The sequence below is a fragment of the Anguilla anguilla genome, chromosome 8, assembly GCF_013347855.1.
Source record: "Anguilla anguilla isolate fAngAng1 chromosome 8, fAngAng1.pri, whole genome shotgun sequence".
Taxonomy (NCBI): Eukaryota; Metazoa; Chordata; class Actinopteri; order Anguilliformes; family Anguillidae; genus Anguilla; species Anguilla anguilla.
The window spans coordinates 30340234-30357774 of record NC_049208.1 but is presented as its reverse complement, the minus strand read 5'-3'; the positions used below and the strand labels follow the sequence as shown (position 1 = coordinate 30357774).

Here is a 17541-nt window from a genome sequence, read left to right as displayed (position 1 = left end):
TGATAAACTGATCAATATCAAAATAAGAAACGACCTTGGAAACGACCATTAAAGGCGAAACACAACCATTCTGATAGTTTATGTTGTAGTTTACGTTATGTAGTACAGTTGTGATTAAATTAAAATTTTGCAATGAAAGTCGCTTATTGTTTCTACAGCTGTTTCTGAGATGTACCCACTGCAATTAAACAAACTATCCACACGAGGGCACTGGTGTTATATGTAAGCCATTGGACAATATTTCCTCTTCGATATGAAGAGCATTAAAAACTCCAGTGAGCCGGTGAGACGTTCCCCTTTCCTATCTTTCATTGAGAGGAGAGGTTGGCGAGAGGAGTTTGTGGCAAACTCACTTCCAGACGGCTAGTTCTATATTACTGATACAAGCGCTGTGGATTGAGGATGGGTTCAGTCCCACTGCATGGAGTGTTCTCTCTTTAAAAACGAGTTTGCTCAAATCACATTTATAAATTAAGCCAATTTCTTTGCACTACTGCTTGGGAATATTTTTATGTTCACAGAAGGTGAGTTGATTTTGATGCATACATCACTCGCTGTGTAGAGTCGCTTTCAATTTTTTGGCATTGATGGATTGTCTTCATGACCTGTATTTCTGTGTGTTTTGTGGAATGTTTTAATCCGTTAATTTTTCTGAGATACAATTAAGTAGCGTCCTTATCAGCTGGGATTTTGTTTAGTGCATAACTAATTTTCCTTCTAAAAGTTTTAACCATTTTAGGAGGAGCAAGGAAAATAATTCTGGCATTATAACGCAGGGTTATCATGGAGTTAGTTGTTAATGCATAGCACATTGTAATTGTAGGGTTATGGGGTCAAAGACTTTTAGATGCGTGGCGTCATTTGATGAATCACAGAGTCAACGGAAATAATATATGTGTTGCCTAATGCTTATAGTATTACATTAATTCCTTCACGGTATGTTTCCTTCCGAGTGTGTGTGTGTGTGTGTGTGTGTGTGCGTGCGTGCGCGTTTTACATTTGGCACACGAAAATAAGCCTTGAATATCTTTTTAAAATCTTGACAGTGGTAGTTCTTATCTTAAACCATATTGCCTGCTTAAGCTCTAAAGTTAATCTTTCTTATGTATGTATGTGGGTTCTGTTCTATATTATACACCGATGACAAGATGACAGATCACATTATTGTCGATGACCGAGTGTAACTTCATATTCAGCCATTGTAACAGTGGTAAGTTGTGTGGGGAGAGTGAGGGATAGGGACAGAGGAAATTTGCAGGGCTTTGGGGAGACATGAAAGCTTTGAGATTAGAAGGGGACAAACCACCTCCAGTTCTGAACCAATACTTTCTTTTAAAAACAATACATCCAGGCAACACTTGGACTGACAGCTATAAAATATTTTTTAATTGAAATCCCAGATGACTGTTTCCAGCAGCACAGTGGTCCTGTATTCAGGCTACTGTACTGTAATACTGTGCACTGCTACCCCTTCAAAGCCTATATGGGGTCAGCGGGAAAACAGTTTCCTTTCATTGAATGGTAAAGGACAATCAAACATATGCACAAGCAATGTAACGTAATGTTTGATTATGAGGAAGTATTTTACCAGTAAGTCATTACAAGATATTCAGAGGTGTTAATGTTTACATTAAAATTGTTCACGCAATTCTTACTGCATTAACTTACATCCTCATCTGCTGTGCCACCTCTGGTGGTTTAAGTATGCTCATGTGATGCAAATTATATGAGTAAATTAAAAGTTTTCCACCCTTCGCTTTGTGCGACTGGAGCAGCCAATAAAATCAGAGTTAATGGGTAATGAACTCTCTATCCCATCATAATTGTATTTACCCACAATGCATAAACACATAATGTAATAACAGATTAGATAATGTGATAACGGATATGCCTTTTCAGCTTATTGTGTGATAATTGGTTTGAAGGTGCACCTGTTCTGGCCAGCTGCTATTTTTCATACATTTAAATCACAACATCTTGGCATTGCTGTTCACTCTAACCCTTCTCTCTCATCCCAGTATGCATGAAGTCTTACTGATCTTTCTGACCGATGCTGTATTCACTCAAGCATGTTCTTCAGATTTATATAGCACTGTGCCTGACACTCCTCAGGTTATGTTTTTAGAAAAACCTAAGGGAATAGATATTGTTTTAAGTATACACAGTTATTGGTTATTTATGAGGTCAACACTGCACAGTAAAATGTTCAGTGTTTCACCATGCCTCACAGAGTTTATATGAGTCCACTAAGTGCAGAGTGGACCCAAATAAACTCTGCTGGAGTTGAATTAGCACTGGACTTTTTACTGTGCAGTCTGGCAGGGATTGCATGGTTTCAGGCTAGATATACAATTTGTTCATGGCGCTCAATATACGTGCAGAGTCCTTTAGCCTGTGCTCCAGAGACGCTGAAGGTCTAGATTAATGGTGCAGCGAAACAGCACCATGTGCAGTGTGACAACTGTTGGCCTGTTGCTGGCCGGTGTGCCTCTCAGCCACTGTCACTCATTCTAAATGATCTCACAGACACAAAGTTGAGGGGTCAAGGATGCCCGGCAAACATTTATGTTGCTTTCATAGAGTACTGGGGGATGCAGCGCTGAATTTGTGGCCTCCCTGTGACAGGATTATTATTTTTTTTTTAATCAATGAGTGACGGGTATTGTGACTGTTTGGGGTGTAGTGTTTGTCAAGACATCGGGCTTGCCGTCTGGCACGCTGGGTGTCTTGCAGGTTCTCTGAGTCCTGCGCTTGAGAAAGTCAATGTTTGAGGGCCAGGTGCCAAAGGCTGTAGGGTGACTCCAGCGGAGGTCTGAGCTCTGCCTGGTAACTGCAGCCAGGGGAGGGCCTCTCGATTACGGTGGGGCCGGGGGATGTGGGGCCACTTGCAGTCAGATGGTAGGGGAAGGATTGAGCTTCCGTCGAAAGTTCTGTCCTTGTCTGAGAATGTACAGAAAGTCTCGCTCCTTTTCACATCATGCATAAAATGAAAATACAAAAAAAAAACTAAAATACTAAAGCATGCTAAAACGTTCTAAAAAAAAAAAACTTACTACTACTAAAACTTTGAAGAATGATGTGATGTGGTCTGTTTATTCAAGGTTTAACATTGAGAGAAGCAGCCTGCGCTGTGGTGACTCTTCCTCACGTTTGGCCCTGAGATGCACTGTGCACGAGCGAGTCTGCATTCATCTTCATTTTTGCAGCCCGGTTCAAAAATAGCTGTGCTCGTGTGAGAGCACTGCAGAGAGAAAACAGAACCTGAGACAATGCTCTGTCACACCTTCAGCAGATGGCGTGATGACCTCAGCCTGATGAAAATTGCACTTTTTTTGACGGGGAAAAAAAAAATACAGAATTACAGAAAGTCAAAGCACAGGACTGGCTCATGACTCTGTGCTGCAAGCCCCTCTTTTCCACACTCCTCATGAAGTGCTGTAAGGTCTCATCCTTCTGTTTTAGCAGATAGAAGCAGTGTGCAGTGAGGGTGGGAATATGTGTGTGATTTTTTTCCCCACCCAGAGCAGCAGAGCTGGGCATTCCATACCTTTTCAGACCTTTGTTTAGTTGCCATCAGGCTTGAACATCTTGGTCACGGGAAGTAATTCATTGGACAAAATCATTTTGGGTGACCAAAAATCGCTACAAAACCAGGTTTCTCCTTGTATTCCTCAGGCAAACATTTCTCTCTGCAGACAGATTAGTTTCATTCAGCTATCAAATATAAGTGAGCTTCGAGCCATGTCATGACACCGAAATGGAACACTTGCGGTATTATTTTGTCATCTCGGACTGCTGAATGAAATATTCTCAGCTATACTTGCCTTCCTTAATCTAGAAGCCTTATACACACAAAGAAGTCCCATACCCACTCAAAACAATTACATTTTGAGTGAGAGAGGGGGGGGGGGGGGGGGTGGGGGGGGGAGGGAGAGAGAGAGAGAGAGAGAAAGAGAGAGAGAGAGAATGAGCAGCTCTTACATGTTTAAAGATGGATGTTTAAGACTTGTCCTTGAACAAATAAAGTGTGAATAATTCCCTGTGTTTGAGAACTATTAGAGATCGGTAAATTTCCCTTGTGGATATCCTCTGGCTTTGTTTATATTAAAAAAATTTGAAACCAGTTAGAATAATTAATGGAGGAAGACATAAATTCCCTAGTTACAAATACAACTTGCAGAAGTATACCATTGTTTATGAAGATTGATAGGGTACCCAGATAAGATGAATTGAAGGGAATCATTTTCTTAGTTTACTTGAATAATGTTTTGCATTGGAGCTGAGAGCAATTAAGTAACATTCATTTAAATTAATCTTTTATTTTTCTGAGAGATTTTAGAAGGAATACTAAATAATAATAAAAAAAATACAATAAATTATAACTTTTTTAAAATCTTGTAACATTTAGATGCTTTTGGTCTTTGACAAAATTATTGGAGTTTGACAGGTATAAAGTATCTCTACTTTGTAAAGTTGTATTATCAAAGTATATTTTAGATTATTATGTCCTTCTACTTACCAATAGGGTGCTTTGATCCAAATGCAATCACATGGTACATTTATCAGAAATCACAGGACATGCTGGACTTAACAGGCTGAAAGGGAGAACTGCCATTGTTCGCAAAATGAAACAGCTGTAGATGTAAAAAATAAAATGGATGGCATAGCTCTATTTTGAGAGAGTACAGCTGTGTTACCTGTTATATGTTCGTATATCATCCAGGACTGGTCACAGAGTTAACAGCGTGTGACAAGCCAGGAAAGCGTGAAGGATATGAGAGGACACCACAAGGCGTATACTATGTACTTATTTACTGTAACAGGAAACGTAGGCCTCTATTTCATTAAATCCACAATACTTTTTTTGATAATTTTTTATTTTATGGAATTAGTCTGGTACATACATTACGGATAATAAATGCACAATGAAACCCTTTCTTCACACAAATGTTCTTACGCCTGTCCTCAAAATCATACTAGGTATCACTCAATCTCCTATATTGCGGTTTTCCCTGAAATTTCTCAAATTCACAAATTACCAACAGAATAGTGTTGGTGTTTTGTGAGACGTTACAACTCTGCAGTTCGTTCCATAGCAGGACAGGTTGATAGGCCCGCTACTGAATCATTTTTGCCTGTCACCGTGGTCAATGCACCTTTTGCCTTTTTTTATCTCTGTAACTTGATTTAAGACATAGTGCGGTGACCTCCTGCCTTCAGGTTCCGCGGACGTCATCCATTATTCACTACCGCCTGATGCGGCGGCCTGCTCTCTCTGACCCACTCGAATCAACCCCAAGCGGCGTATTGCGCAGCCTGCTCTCTGAGGGGAGAGGCGGGCTCGGCTCGGCTCGCTGAAAATGCTGAAATAACCGGACTGCGAGCGGGCGCAACTATGCGCGTATCGATTCAGCATTTAGCGTTCGTGTATTTGAGCCTCCGCGGCTCGTTTAATTGCTCGTAATTTCAGAAGCCGATGAGTGTGCAGATCGCAGAGCTCTGTAACCTGCTGTACAGAACTGGGGCGCACTTGGCTTTTAGCGACGCGGGCACGCTTTGCATCTGTCCGTGTATCAAGATGGAGTTAAGGCATGAAATTGCTTGCAAACCATTCGAAATGCCAGGAGCAACATAGACGTATGCCCTTTTCTTCTATGGCTGAGATGATACAATTTGTTTGCCATTTTTGACAAGCAAACTTAGTCCAGTGTACACCTGACAGAGTGGGCAAGCTTTGTTTTGGTTCTATAATTGCAGTCTCTTTGACGATGCAATCATGTGGTTGTTTTGTGTGGTGGAACCGAGAGGCCAGATTGACAGATGAAAAGATCAAGAACATTTTGACATTTCTATTTTCTAAAGTTACGCTTTATTTATTCCACTTCTATTATGTCTCCTGACCTATCCCACACCCCATTCAGACACATCTGTATTATGCTACCGATCATGGCTCGGTGTGGATCAGAAGTATCTCTGAAAACAGCCAGCAACATCTGACTGTTTGAGCTGTCTGAGGAAACCTGTCTCTCGTCAGCAACATCCGCCCCCCCTGCTGTTGGCTCTGCTTGGTCTTTCCTGGAAATGTCAGCCAATCAGAGATTGGCTCCAAGCAGGTTATCTCACACCCAGCTGGGTGACAAATATGTCTGAAGAAAATTGTGGAAAACACCATTTACACCCATCCAACATTTTGTTTTGCCCTCATCAAATCTGGTATTTAACACCCTGCCCAGAAAAATAGGAGTTTTCTGTTAAAATTCTGTCCTCTGATCTTCTACGATGTTTGACTTTGTCTTTTATGTTTTCCTCCAGCACAAGCATCTCATAGAAAATGAGCAACATTTACGAGTCAGCGGCCAATACCCTGGGCCTTTTCAACAGCCCCTGCCTGACCAAAGTGGAGTTGCGTGTCGCCTGCAAGGGGATATCGGACCGGGATGCCCTGTCCAAGCCCGACCCCTGCGTCATCCTCAAAATGCAGTCTCACGGCCAATGGTTCGAGGTGCGTGCTCTCATTGGTTCCCCTAATCTCCCCAGGAGATCGTAGCCTCTGTTTACACTGTTTACAGGTGCCTTCTGACGGTTGAGTTGAGTGGATGGTACCCTTTTCATCGACCGTAGTTTTCGATAAACGTGTAAAATGGTTTGTTTTCCATTCAAATAGTTCATCAAAGTCTTGTTTAGTTGAGTGACATGTTGTTGGGAATGGTTTGTTTTCGAAGTCGTTGTGCAAGCAGTGTGTGTGGGTGGGTGGCCGCTAAGCAAAGGTGAAGTGCCTTCTACAGTAATGGCTATTTCATGGGAAAGTGGGCACTAAATCACACGCCAGGTGAGTACTGAAATGCTGTGAAGGTTGGATTCCTCAGCATCTGAGATCAGCTAGTGGGAAAGTAGTTTGTGGGAAGAGCAGTGAGCTTATGGTGTGGCCAGTTGGTTGTTTCTTTTGAAAAAAAAAAAACATTATTTGATTTTTAAACCTGAATAAACATGCTAATGAAGGTCAGCCAATAAATTTGTGTTTTTGTTCCCTTTACATATTAAAAATCTTAATATTTTCTTTTTTACGCATCACACATGAATCATTTCATGTGAGTGGTGTTTGTTCTACTGAAAGGTAAACCCTTTCGAATGACCCAACCAATCTGCTTTGTTTCAAATTAATTCATGCACCTTAAATTTTTAATTGATATATTGTCACACAATGTCACAATTTACCATACAATGTTCTAAACTCAGAATTGAATGTGACGTTCATTCATTTCATAGAATTGTACAGCTTCCTCAATAATTTCATTTTTTGCAAAACTGAAACTAATCTAGAAGTTGTTTCATAGAAATAAATGTAACATTATGATAATTAAATGGATCCAGCAGCTCCTTTGACATTCTTTGTTAATTTTCTGGCTACTGAAGCACTGCTGCTTATCTCTACTTAAAATTTCAGTCAGATGTCTGGCTAACATTTAAAGGCATTTCAAGTAGTTTTTTTATTTATTGTGAGAACTTCTGAAATTCAAATTTGGAGAAGGTGCTCAACAAAAAGGGGTCTGATAAATTTATCATTTTGATGACTGAATGTGTCTAAAAGTCCAGCAAGTCAAAGGTCAGGAAAAGGAAGTAGTAGAGGCGAATAAGAGTAAAGGCAGGTGTTTCTGAGTGATATACCAGCTGCTATCAGGCATTAAACGGGCCTATAGGCCCATTCTGAAGAGGTTCTGCCTGGGATAATCGCGGGTTCTCACAAAGGTTAATGTATTCCATTGAGCCTTTATCGCTGGGAGAGGTCTTCATCGGTGGCGGGTGGGCAGACGGGTGGCAGGCGGGGCACGGAGAAGGAACGGAACTAATGAGCTGTCATCCCTGCATTTCGGAGACTGGACCGGGGTCACTGGGCCTGGTGCACCACAGAGCGTAAGCCTCATTGTCTCTGCCCCACTCTCCTCAAAGCCCCCTAATGTGTGTCCCTCTGGGTGCCTGACGCACTGGCGCGGGCTCTGATGTGCCACAAGTTACAATAGCAAGGTAGACTCATACAGGAGAGGGTTAGCATTTAAACATTCCAGATGGGGGGCACATAGTGGAAGATTCCTCTTTTGTATTGGAATATTCTTTTTCTCAAACAGTTTTTTCAGTTCAATACATTTTATTTGTATAGTGCTTTTTACAGGTTCACTGTCACAAAGATGCTTTACAGAAAAACAGGAAACAGGAAGATTTGGAAAGCCTGATTCTGAATCCCCAAAAACCAGATAGTTAAGTAAAAAAAAAAAAAACTCCCCTGTGGGACAAAATCTTTGGGGGATGCTGGCTGTAGAAGGGTAGAAGGGGATCACGTCTTGCACAGGCCATCCTGGTCAATAGTTAAAGACAGACTAAATGGTAATAGGGGAGTAATGGGGAATTTTTCAGAGCACATAATCATAGTGGTTGTGCACATTAGAGTTTGAGGTATTAAACTATCTGATAGAATAGACCACAAAAATAAGCTGGAAAGTGTACGTGAATATGTAGGCCAGGAATGCGAGGCCTGTAGTCAGGGTCATGGCATAGGCTTGAACCAGGACGGGGTCAGAACTGGGCTTGTGGGTCAGGGAAAGGGCCAGAAGCCCCAGGGAAGAAAGCAGGGATATAGATGGGCTAGGGACTGGATAGCTGCAGTGTTATGTACTGCACATGCAGAGGTCTGAGTATAACATGGAAGAGGCCCAGGGGGCTATTCAACGGGAGCATGTCTACGAGAAGAAAAGGCAGGTTTCAGTTAGAGGTGAACAGGTTTCTTGAAGCTGAGTGTCGCTGGAATTCCAGATCTCAGTACTGTGAGTTGGCGGTTTCTGTCTCTTCTGTCTCATGGCCAGCGTGACACTAATTCATGTTAACAATGGGAAGCAGCTGCGGGCGCACATGATGGCCATTGAGAGTTAGTTGCCATCTTGCTAATGTCATTTTGAGCCATCTCAGCTGTCTGTCACAGCATTGAGACTGAAGGGCCCTAAGCTTTGATGATAGTATTGTCTGGTAGTTCTTTTGCTTCTGTTCCACGTTTAAAAGTTTCTAAAACCAGACCGTGTATTCACTTAATTTATCGCTGCTGCCTGAAAGGCAGCATATCTCCCAGAGAGGCTGGTTTGCTGCTTCCTTAGGAAAGTCATTATTTAGGCTTTCGTAAAGTTGAAGTGTTTGGGAATCTGTGATTGGGATGACCTTTCCAGTGGTCATATATGGGCTCTCCGTCATGCTCATTGATGGTTGACAAAATTATTGAGTGGGCACTGAAACACCTAATTGAAAGAATTGAGGTCATGATTGAAGACCATGATTAGCTGAGGAGCTGATTCAGATGTTTTGCCTGGCTCAAACAAATGCTTGCTCCCCCACCTGCCCTTTTTCAATAAGTGCCCCCGCCCTTCCGGTATAGACAAGACTCTACAATTAAAAAGAGAAAGATCGTATTCCAAGTGACCTGGCTAAATGCTGGTTCACTAAATTACTTCATGTTGCATTTGATTAATCCAACATAGGTTCTTTATTTGCATATGATTAATACTGTGGCAAAATATTGCAAATAGGGCCAACCAGAACGCTGTACTCTTGGTATGCTTATTTCAGGTAGTCATTGGGTTACTGATGTGTAGGGAATGATACTACTAATTTGTTTACGTGGTTTTTATTATTATTATTATTATTATTATTATTATTATTATCTATTTATTTATTTTTTGTAATGCTACTTTGAACCTTTAAAATATGTATTTTATATGTGTAGGTCTCAATATCAGTGGCTCAACCAAAATCTGCCATTCAATGATTATGTCAAATCGTCAACATGAAACTTGGTCAACATTTCCTACAATGACAGCTTTCTCATTGAAACATTAATCTTACTATTTCATAAGTATTTCATAATGCTATACAATAATTATGCTGGTCTATGTAGTTCCTAAATCAAATGAAAGCTGTTTAGCTGAGTATTCTGGACATCACATAAACAAGGAGAAATGATAAACTGTACAATGAATTTTGACATTCAACCAGCTTTACTGGATTCTACACAAAGTGCAGTATCCAGGAGTTAGGCCAAATAATTAAAAAGTATCAGAATGATTTTGGACGAAGATGAGGAGATGCCACTCAGATAACTGGAACGATACTGATATTTCAGCAGTTCCTACCACTTCCCCAGAGAAGTGGCCTGAGGCATTTCACCCCTGTTGGAGACATTACTATGCTAATTAGTCTGGAAGCTTTCTGTTCTTGCTTTGCCTTGCTAATAAGGACGTGCCGAAATATGAAGTATTCTCTAATGAAATGAATTAAACAATTAAACTGGCCAAAGCACTTCTGACATCTATAAAATGTCAAACATTAGGACCCTATATAACAGAGTCTCTTTTTCATTTCCTCATGTCACAATGTCTGACTTAACAGGAACACCAAGTCCCACACACACACACACACATACAACCAAATTTATCGAGATAGATTTGACCTACAAAGAATAATATGCTTTAAAATAACTAAGTTTGCATATAGAACCATTTACGCCCAGACGTTGCTGTAGCAAGATTGTTGTAACTGCAGGGTGATTTAGAGGAGAATTTAGAGAGTAGCAGATGGTTTTTATATAATACGGAGAGTATTATTTACCACTGCTCAGGAAAGAAGGGCATGGTTTTTTAGATTTTGCCTGCTTCAGCATACACTGCATGTCTACAATTTTATACCAGATAATGTTTCAGAGACTAAGGCACTGAGGTAGCAAGTGATTATTTTTAGATAATTTGTGAATACTTCACTTTAGAGCTATCGTGTAATAGGACTATATAATCACAGCTTGAGAGTTTTTATTCATTTGGAAATGAACACAAGACAAACTGGTTGATTAGCCATGTCAGGCTAACATAAAATCATTGGCTCTTTCTAGACAAATTCTTAAATGCTTGATTGAACCAATAATTCCCTCTGTTTAATTTTGCAATGACCACTGAACTGGAGTATATCTAACGTGCCACAATGTTCTATGGAACCAGTCTTATACCGACTTATAAACTTATATACTTCTCTCTAGGGTTTTTCGACACACTTGTTCCTGGTTATGGTTATACACTTTGTTGTACGTCGCTCTGGATAAGAGCGTCTGCCAAATGTCTGTAATGTAATGTAATAAAAATGTCTGCTTTTGGCATGTCTTTGCCCGAATTCTGACTTGCTCTCCCGTACTCTTCCAAAGCAGCACATAGACAGGAACTAAGAGGTGTGGGACCTGTCACTGAGGGCATCTGCCTCTGGGTCTCACAGGTAGCTTAGCATGCAGTGGAATCATGCTTTACTGTCCTGGCAAAAACCATATTGTTCTTTGGACACAGAGTTTGGAATACACACAAAATCTTATAACAATACAGAATAAAAGAAAAACTTCACTTGTGTTTTGACCAAGAAATTCACGGGCCATATAAAGCTGTTCCATTCCATCCTAATTCTGAATTAGTAGACTCATTTTTGGCAGAAAGGCATGTGAACTCTTCTGTGTATGTTCTCTGCTGCACAATGCTGTCTGACTCACTTTACCAGCTGTAGTGTTCAGCACTGAGACAAACTAGGCTTAGCTCCACACTGGAAGGGCAGAGATCCCCTTTTGATTGCATCGGCATCCGTGAAAAGCTTTGCGGCTTTCTGTGACCATTCCTTGCGCGGACGTAATGAGAAAGGCGAGCCGTCGCCTGGAAATTTAAGCCACTTGAATCGAAATAAACGCTTACCTACAAAAGACAGATTAGAACGCGGAGGCCGAACTTTAGCAGGCCACTTCATGGATCATTGCCCCGGTGGAGCTTCCTTTGTCCTGTAATTTTTGGCTAATAGTCGGAAGATCACACACCTCCCTTCGCTGATGTTGAACCCTTCGATTGTTTTTGTCATCATCTAAGCAGGGAGATGGTTCAGGACGAGGTCCCCTCAAGTAATTGTTATCAGTCACTTCAGGACACACACACACACACACACACACACACGCACACATTTTATGATGACACTGTCTCAGGGAATTCAGTATGATGAAGGGCTTTGTAATATGAAAAAGGCCATAGTTTGATAATGTCTCTAGTTCACTGTGATGGCATGGATCTAAAGAGGTGTAGTGTATTTTTCTTTTTCCAATCCACTGCAGCCCTTTGAAATTGCAAGATTCGAGTGCATACCCTTTCCAAGGGGTGAGGGTCAGCTTATTTGGTTTAATAAGGAAACGCTTGAATGCATTACATTTTAGATTACAGTAATTAAAAACACTTTCATCTCCCCTGCACAAATGTGATGCTGTAGACTTAGCTTTATAAGGTAGCCAGGTGTAAATTATTGGTCTATATATACAACCATTTATGCTCATAACAACTCTGAGGATGTTTTTTTTGCTCATAAAAGTTGTTTAACTGTATTGAGAGTTATGGATATAAAATCTCTCAGTTATGGGTATGAACATGGTTTAAAATTGATGTTAAAACAATTTTGCTTATGGAAACATTGCATTTGTTCACTATGAGGCTTCAACCCCTTGTAATATTGGGCTAGGAGTTCCCAAACATTTTCTTCTCAGGGCTCCCTAGAACTATCACCATGCAATAGAGGACCATAACCTCAACAAAACAGGAACACCTTCATTCAACACACATTACAGGATGCAATGCAGTGTATATATTGCACATTAATTAATGGATAAATTATACATGTATATACAAGTACATAAATACGCTAGCTGGATTTAACTGGCACCTGACAGTTTGAGCTGATGCAGGACCCTGGGGAATCTCTGTAGTGAACGTTCATCTTGACTGTGATTTTGCTTGGGGGGGAATTGCCTTCGTTAGAGAGGGAATTTACCCTCCCTTTTTTGCTCACCCTCCAGGTTGACAGGACGGAGGTGATCCGCAGCAGTATAAACCCTGTCTTCTCCAAAGTGTTTACTGTGGACTTCTACTTTGAGGAAGTTCAGCGGCTACGCTACGAGCTGCATGACATCAGCAGCAACCATAACGGGCTGAAGGAGGCTGACTTCCTTGGGGCCATGGAGTGCACACTTGGCCAGGTGCTCTTTATAGCTGGGAGCTAGTTCATTTTGTCACTGTGTTCTGGTACTCTCCAGTTTGTGGCAGTACCAATACTTTTAAATAAGGTTTAACCACTGTGGGTTTAATGTCATATAAATTGCTTTAACAGCCTTTGAAATTAAGTTAAGTTATCTGTATAGTACATTTAAATAAATCAATTTAGATTTCTACCGCTTGCAAATGCACAAATTTGGTAATGGACCTGGTGTTGTAATGTGTTAGTTCAGTGCCATAGGAATATAAGATTACACTTTCAGGTCAAATTAATGGAAAATATAGTTGTGTAAGTATGCTGCATAACACTCGGTATATGTTTTGTTGGATTTGCTATTCTCTCTCTCTCTCTCTCTCTCTCTCTCTCTCTCTCTCTCTCTCTCTCTCTCTCTCTCTCTCTCTCTCTCTCTCTCTCTCTCTCTCTCTCTCTCTCTCTCTCTCTCTCTCTCTCTCTCTCTACCTCTCTCTACCTCTCTCTACCTCTCTCTACCTCTCTCTTTTCTCTCTCAAACAGATTGTTTCCCAGAGAAAACTTTCAAAAGCTTTACTCAAACAGGGGAACACTGCTGGAAAATCATCCATCACGGTAAGAGCCTATCAGTACAGGGATTTGGGTTTTAGAAGTGTTTGAATAACTATTTAGGCTTTATCCATTATGATGAATATGTGAATTCCCATTCAGTGCTGGAAAGGTGTGTCATCTCATTTAAAATGGGCACTGAAGTAGGACACCTAGCAAGGGATTACTTTATTTAAAATGATGCAATTTACTATGAGCCTCTAGTATCTGATTTGTGCATACAATATATTATTAACTATGTTGCCACTCAGGTTACAGCAGAAGAGCTTTCTGGAAATGATGACTATGTGGAGCTCTCCTTCAGTGCAAGGAAATTGGATGACAAGGTGAGACAATGCACAGTGCAGTAATGTTTTAAAAGTAACTTTTAACAGTCCTAGGCTGGGCAAAAGCTTGAGAACTTTAAAGACTTTTTTTCCCCATTCTGCATTTATTAATGGACATTGCATTAGCTATGCCCTGAAAACAATGTGTACCCAAGCATGTGAGAGCTTTGTAATAAGCATGTGGCAAAATTAGGGGGATTGACCGAAGTGGGAGATGACCGCTGCTGGGAGATGCTGTTGGTTTGAGTTGGAAAGATTTCCCATCTAATCCTTATCCTTCATTAGTAAGGTTGCACTGTGACACCCTGCTGGGATAATTAGCCAGCCATTAATTAAGAGACGAGATGCTGATTAAAACAGGGATCGATGAGACGGCTGAGCGAGCTGGCGAGATCACGTGGGAACGCCAGGTATCGTGAAACAAGGACAAGCGGGTTTTCCCGGAGAGCCGTGTGTGAGGGAGGGAGAAAGGAGTGCTCTCATTAACGAGGTTTCCTAACAAAGCTTCAGGAAGGGTCCTAGGGCCCTTCTGCCAGTTCCAGGAAGCGTGCAAATGTTCAGCAGGATGGACAGGAAAGATGCATCATCGTCAGGTGCCTGCTGAAATACTGATACAGTGCACTCATTGGCCAGCAGATGATTCAATCAGATCTGTCCACACTATACAGCCACTCCTCTATTCATGAAAGGATTATGCTGTTTAGAATAAAAAAAGAGACGAATTTAAAGGCATGCCATGCATGATCTTTACCTTGAAAATATTATATAATAGCCATGCTAAGGCATATCTACGATGCATTGGCAATCTCTGTCTTTACGTACTTTCACCAAATTTGTGCATCTTTGCCTGTGTTTGTTATTCCAAAATGTGTTTGGGACGTTTCTGGGTGTGGCGTACTTTCTATGTTGGGAGGGGTGGGTGTGGCTACAGAGCCTGTGGTTTGGGATCAGATATCAGTGGAGTGTTTGTTGCTAGCTGGCTAGCTGCTGCAATGGCGGAAGAAGCCAAGATGCAACGAAGCGAAGACTAGCCTACAGTGCTCAAGAATTACAGTTAGCCTTATAATTGCTTTTCCTCGGTGGCACCAGCTGAAGTTTGCCATGGGGATGAAAAGCGAACCTGTGAATAACGGTACCTCCAGCTATCCCGCTGGCTATGTTGAGTCAAGAATGCTGACCGATGTTTATTCCCTCTGCAGGACTTCTTCAGCAAATCAGATCCATTTTTGGAAATATTCAGAATGAACAACGACGGTACCGGTTCGCTCGTTCACCGAACTGAGGTGAGAAAGCGGCTGGGACGTTGGAAGTGAGGAGTGTGCTTCCTCCACAATTATCCTGCATGCACTGCAACTCTCTACAGCAGTAGCCTGCTGTGACATTTAAAGAAATCTGCCTGAATTAGCTGAAGAAATTATAAACACAGTTGTCTTTTTGTTGTAGTAACACTTCTAAAGTAAGTGTTGCTTTGCTGCATCTTTTATTTATTTCAGTGGTTGTGAGAATCATGCAGCTGTCTAAGAAATAAAATAATGCAAGGTTTTACTTTGCGCTTTAGCTTTAGTATGTTGGTTGTGTTGGCATACACAGAAATACACATGCACACAGAAACTTGGAAGGTTCGAAAAGTAAAAGCCCTTCCCAGTATTTTGTTCTAATCACCTGGATTTGCTCATTATTCTGCCAGGAGGTAGAAATAATTAGTACAATCAGCTGGATAGACTTTTACTTTCTGACCCCTGGACTTTCCACCTCTGTTTATCAGTACACTCACATACTACCAAATTTACAGAAACTGCTCCAGTATTTTATTGTGCTTGCATTTGATATTTGTGTCCCTCATGCAATTAGTCATGAGCTCTAACACTTTTCCCCCTGTAATTTACAGACTGTTATGAACAATCTTAATCCGGTCTGGAAAACGTTCAAAGTCTCATTGAACACTTTGTGCAGTGGAGATCATGACCGTGAACTAAAGGTAGGAACAGCTTTGTCATAACATTTCCTGGAACACATTTCTAATTCAACCGATGGCTTTTTTTCAAAATGTCATGTGGAACTGTCAGTTGTACCATGTCACTCACACCCGCACAAAGTGCACTGCAGTCCTCTCATTCACTTGTCTCTAAGACAGTTACTATTTTCCATGTTAGAAGTGCACTGAAGGAGAGCTAGCGAGGGGTGTCACTTCAAACGGCGTACAGGAGAACTGGCACTGATGAAAACTGTTAACACGTGGGTCCCTATTAAGTAGGAAGGTGGTGATCATGCTGTGGGTATTACACAGCCAACCAAAGAAACCGATGATGTCTGAATTATAGGGCTTAGCCCATGTAGGCACAAAGCCTGTATAGGAAACATGAACACGCGAGTGACCCCAGAAGGAAAAGCTAGTGGCACACACCCAGCAGTCAGGGAAAGTGTATGCTGTAAGTACGTTGCCTTGATCCACATGACATCATCATGTGGTGTAATCATTGTGAAACCGGTCTTCTAACCAGACACTTGCATTGGTGGTCCGCAGCCATTGTTTTGCTCTAGCTCTCTGAAAGGACAATGCATGCATACTGAATAGAAACTACACAACCTTTGCTCTAGTACATATGACAACAGCATTGCATAAGTAGTACATTAATAATAAATGAAGCAGATCTATGTTGTAGTCACCGACTATTCTCAATATTGAATATTATCAATGGGGGTTAATGGGCAAATTCTGAGCTGTTTTTGGTTTATCTCTATGCCATACTTTATGCTGCAGAGGAAGAAATGAAATACATTTTATCTGTGATACTATGAAGAAACCTTGGCTTAGAATCAGTTGGCCTAGTGATGTGTCTTTTGCATTGAGGTGTAATTTTTACTGGGTACTTCACCGCACAAATTATTTAAGTCCCCTGGCTGCTTTATGGCGCCATGGCGATTTCAGTCATGTGATGTAGTAAAAGCCTTTCAGAATCTAGCTCAACATGCTTGGGTATAATTTTTGCTGGGAGCATTGTACATTTTGTTTTGTGAGCTACTCCTAGTTCCCAAATATGGATGTAGTTGTTGTACCATTGATTACCTGATGAACACAGGTATATAAGTCCATTTGTTCGCTGTGACGTGTCTTTACATTAAATTTATATTTTTGTAGCAGATGTCCTAATCCATTATCAATGCATACGGCTGGGTTAACAGTGAAGCAACCCAGGCTAAATACCTTCCTTATGGGTGCAACAGCAGTGACACACTTTGGGTTTGAAATGGAAATCTAGCATTTAAAGTTAGAAGTTCGGAAAGTTAGAAGTTCAGATCTTTTTTTTAATTTGAAGTCATCGTCTGCACTGGTACAATGCTGGTGGATATTACATCCAGTTGACATTCAGCTATAAAGAACAAACAATCAGAACTGATGGAAACGATTTCTGCGTATAAAATATACTTTGTTCAGTGCACAGGGCATGCAAAGGCGATTTCGCTGAAGATAAGGCTAATGATAATGTGAAGCTGAAGCGAAACGTTACATAATGCCGAACACCTGACTGTGTGATCTGACCTG

At 41.0% G+C, this 17541-nt stretch overlaps 1 protein-coding gene across 1 annotated transcript in view; it reads left to right on the top strand.

Moving 5' to 3' along the window:
• The first annotated feature begins 296 nt into the window (after window positions 1-296).
• The window catches only part of cpne4b (copine IVb), a 37803-nt gene continuing 20558 nt past the window's right edge, over window positions 297-17541 (top strand). The window contains exons 1-7 of the mRNA XM_035428029.1: window positions 297-524; window positions 6313-6502; window positions 12896-13075; window positions 13606-13677; window positions 13923-13997; window positions 15197-15280; window positions 15886-15975. Coding sequence (XP_035283920.1) covers window positions 6332-6502; window positions 12896-13075; window positions 13606-13677; window positions 13923-13997; window positions 15197-15280; window positions 15886-15975 — 672 coding nt within the window. The 5' untranslated portion in view covers window positions 297-524; window positions 6313-6331. The remainder of the gene's footprint in view (window positions 525-6312; window positions 6503-12895; window positions 13076-13605; window positions 13678-13922; window positions 13998-15196; window positions 15281-15885; window positions 15976-17541) is intronic.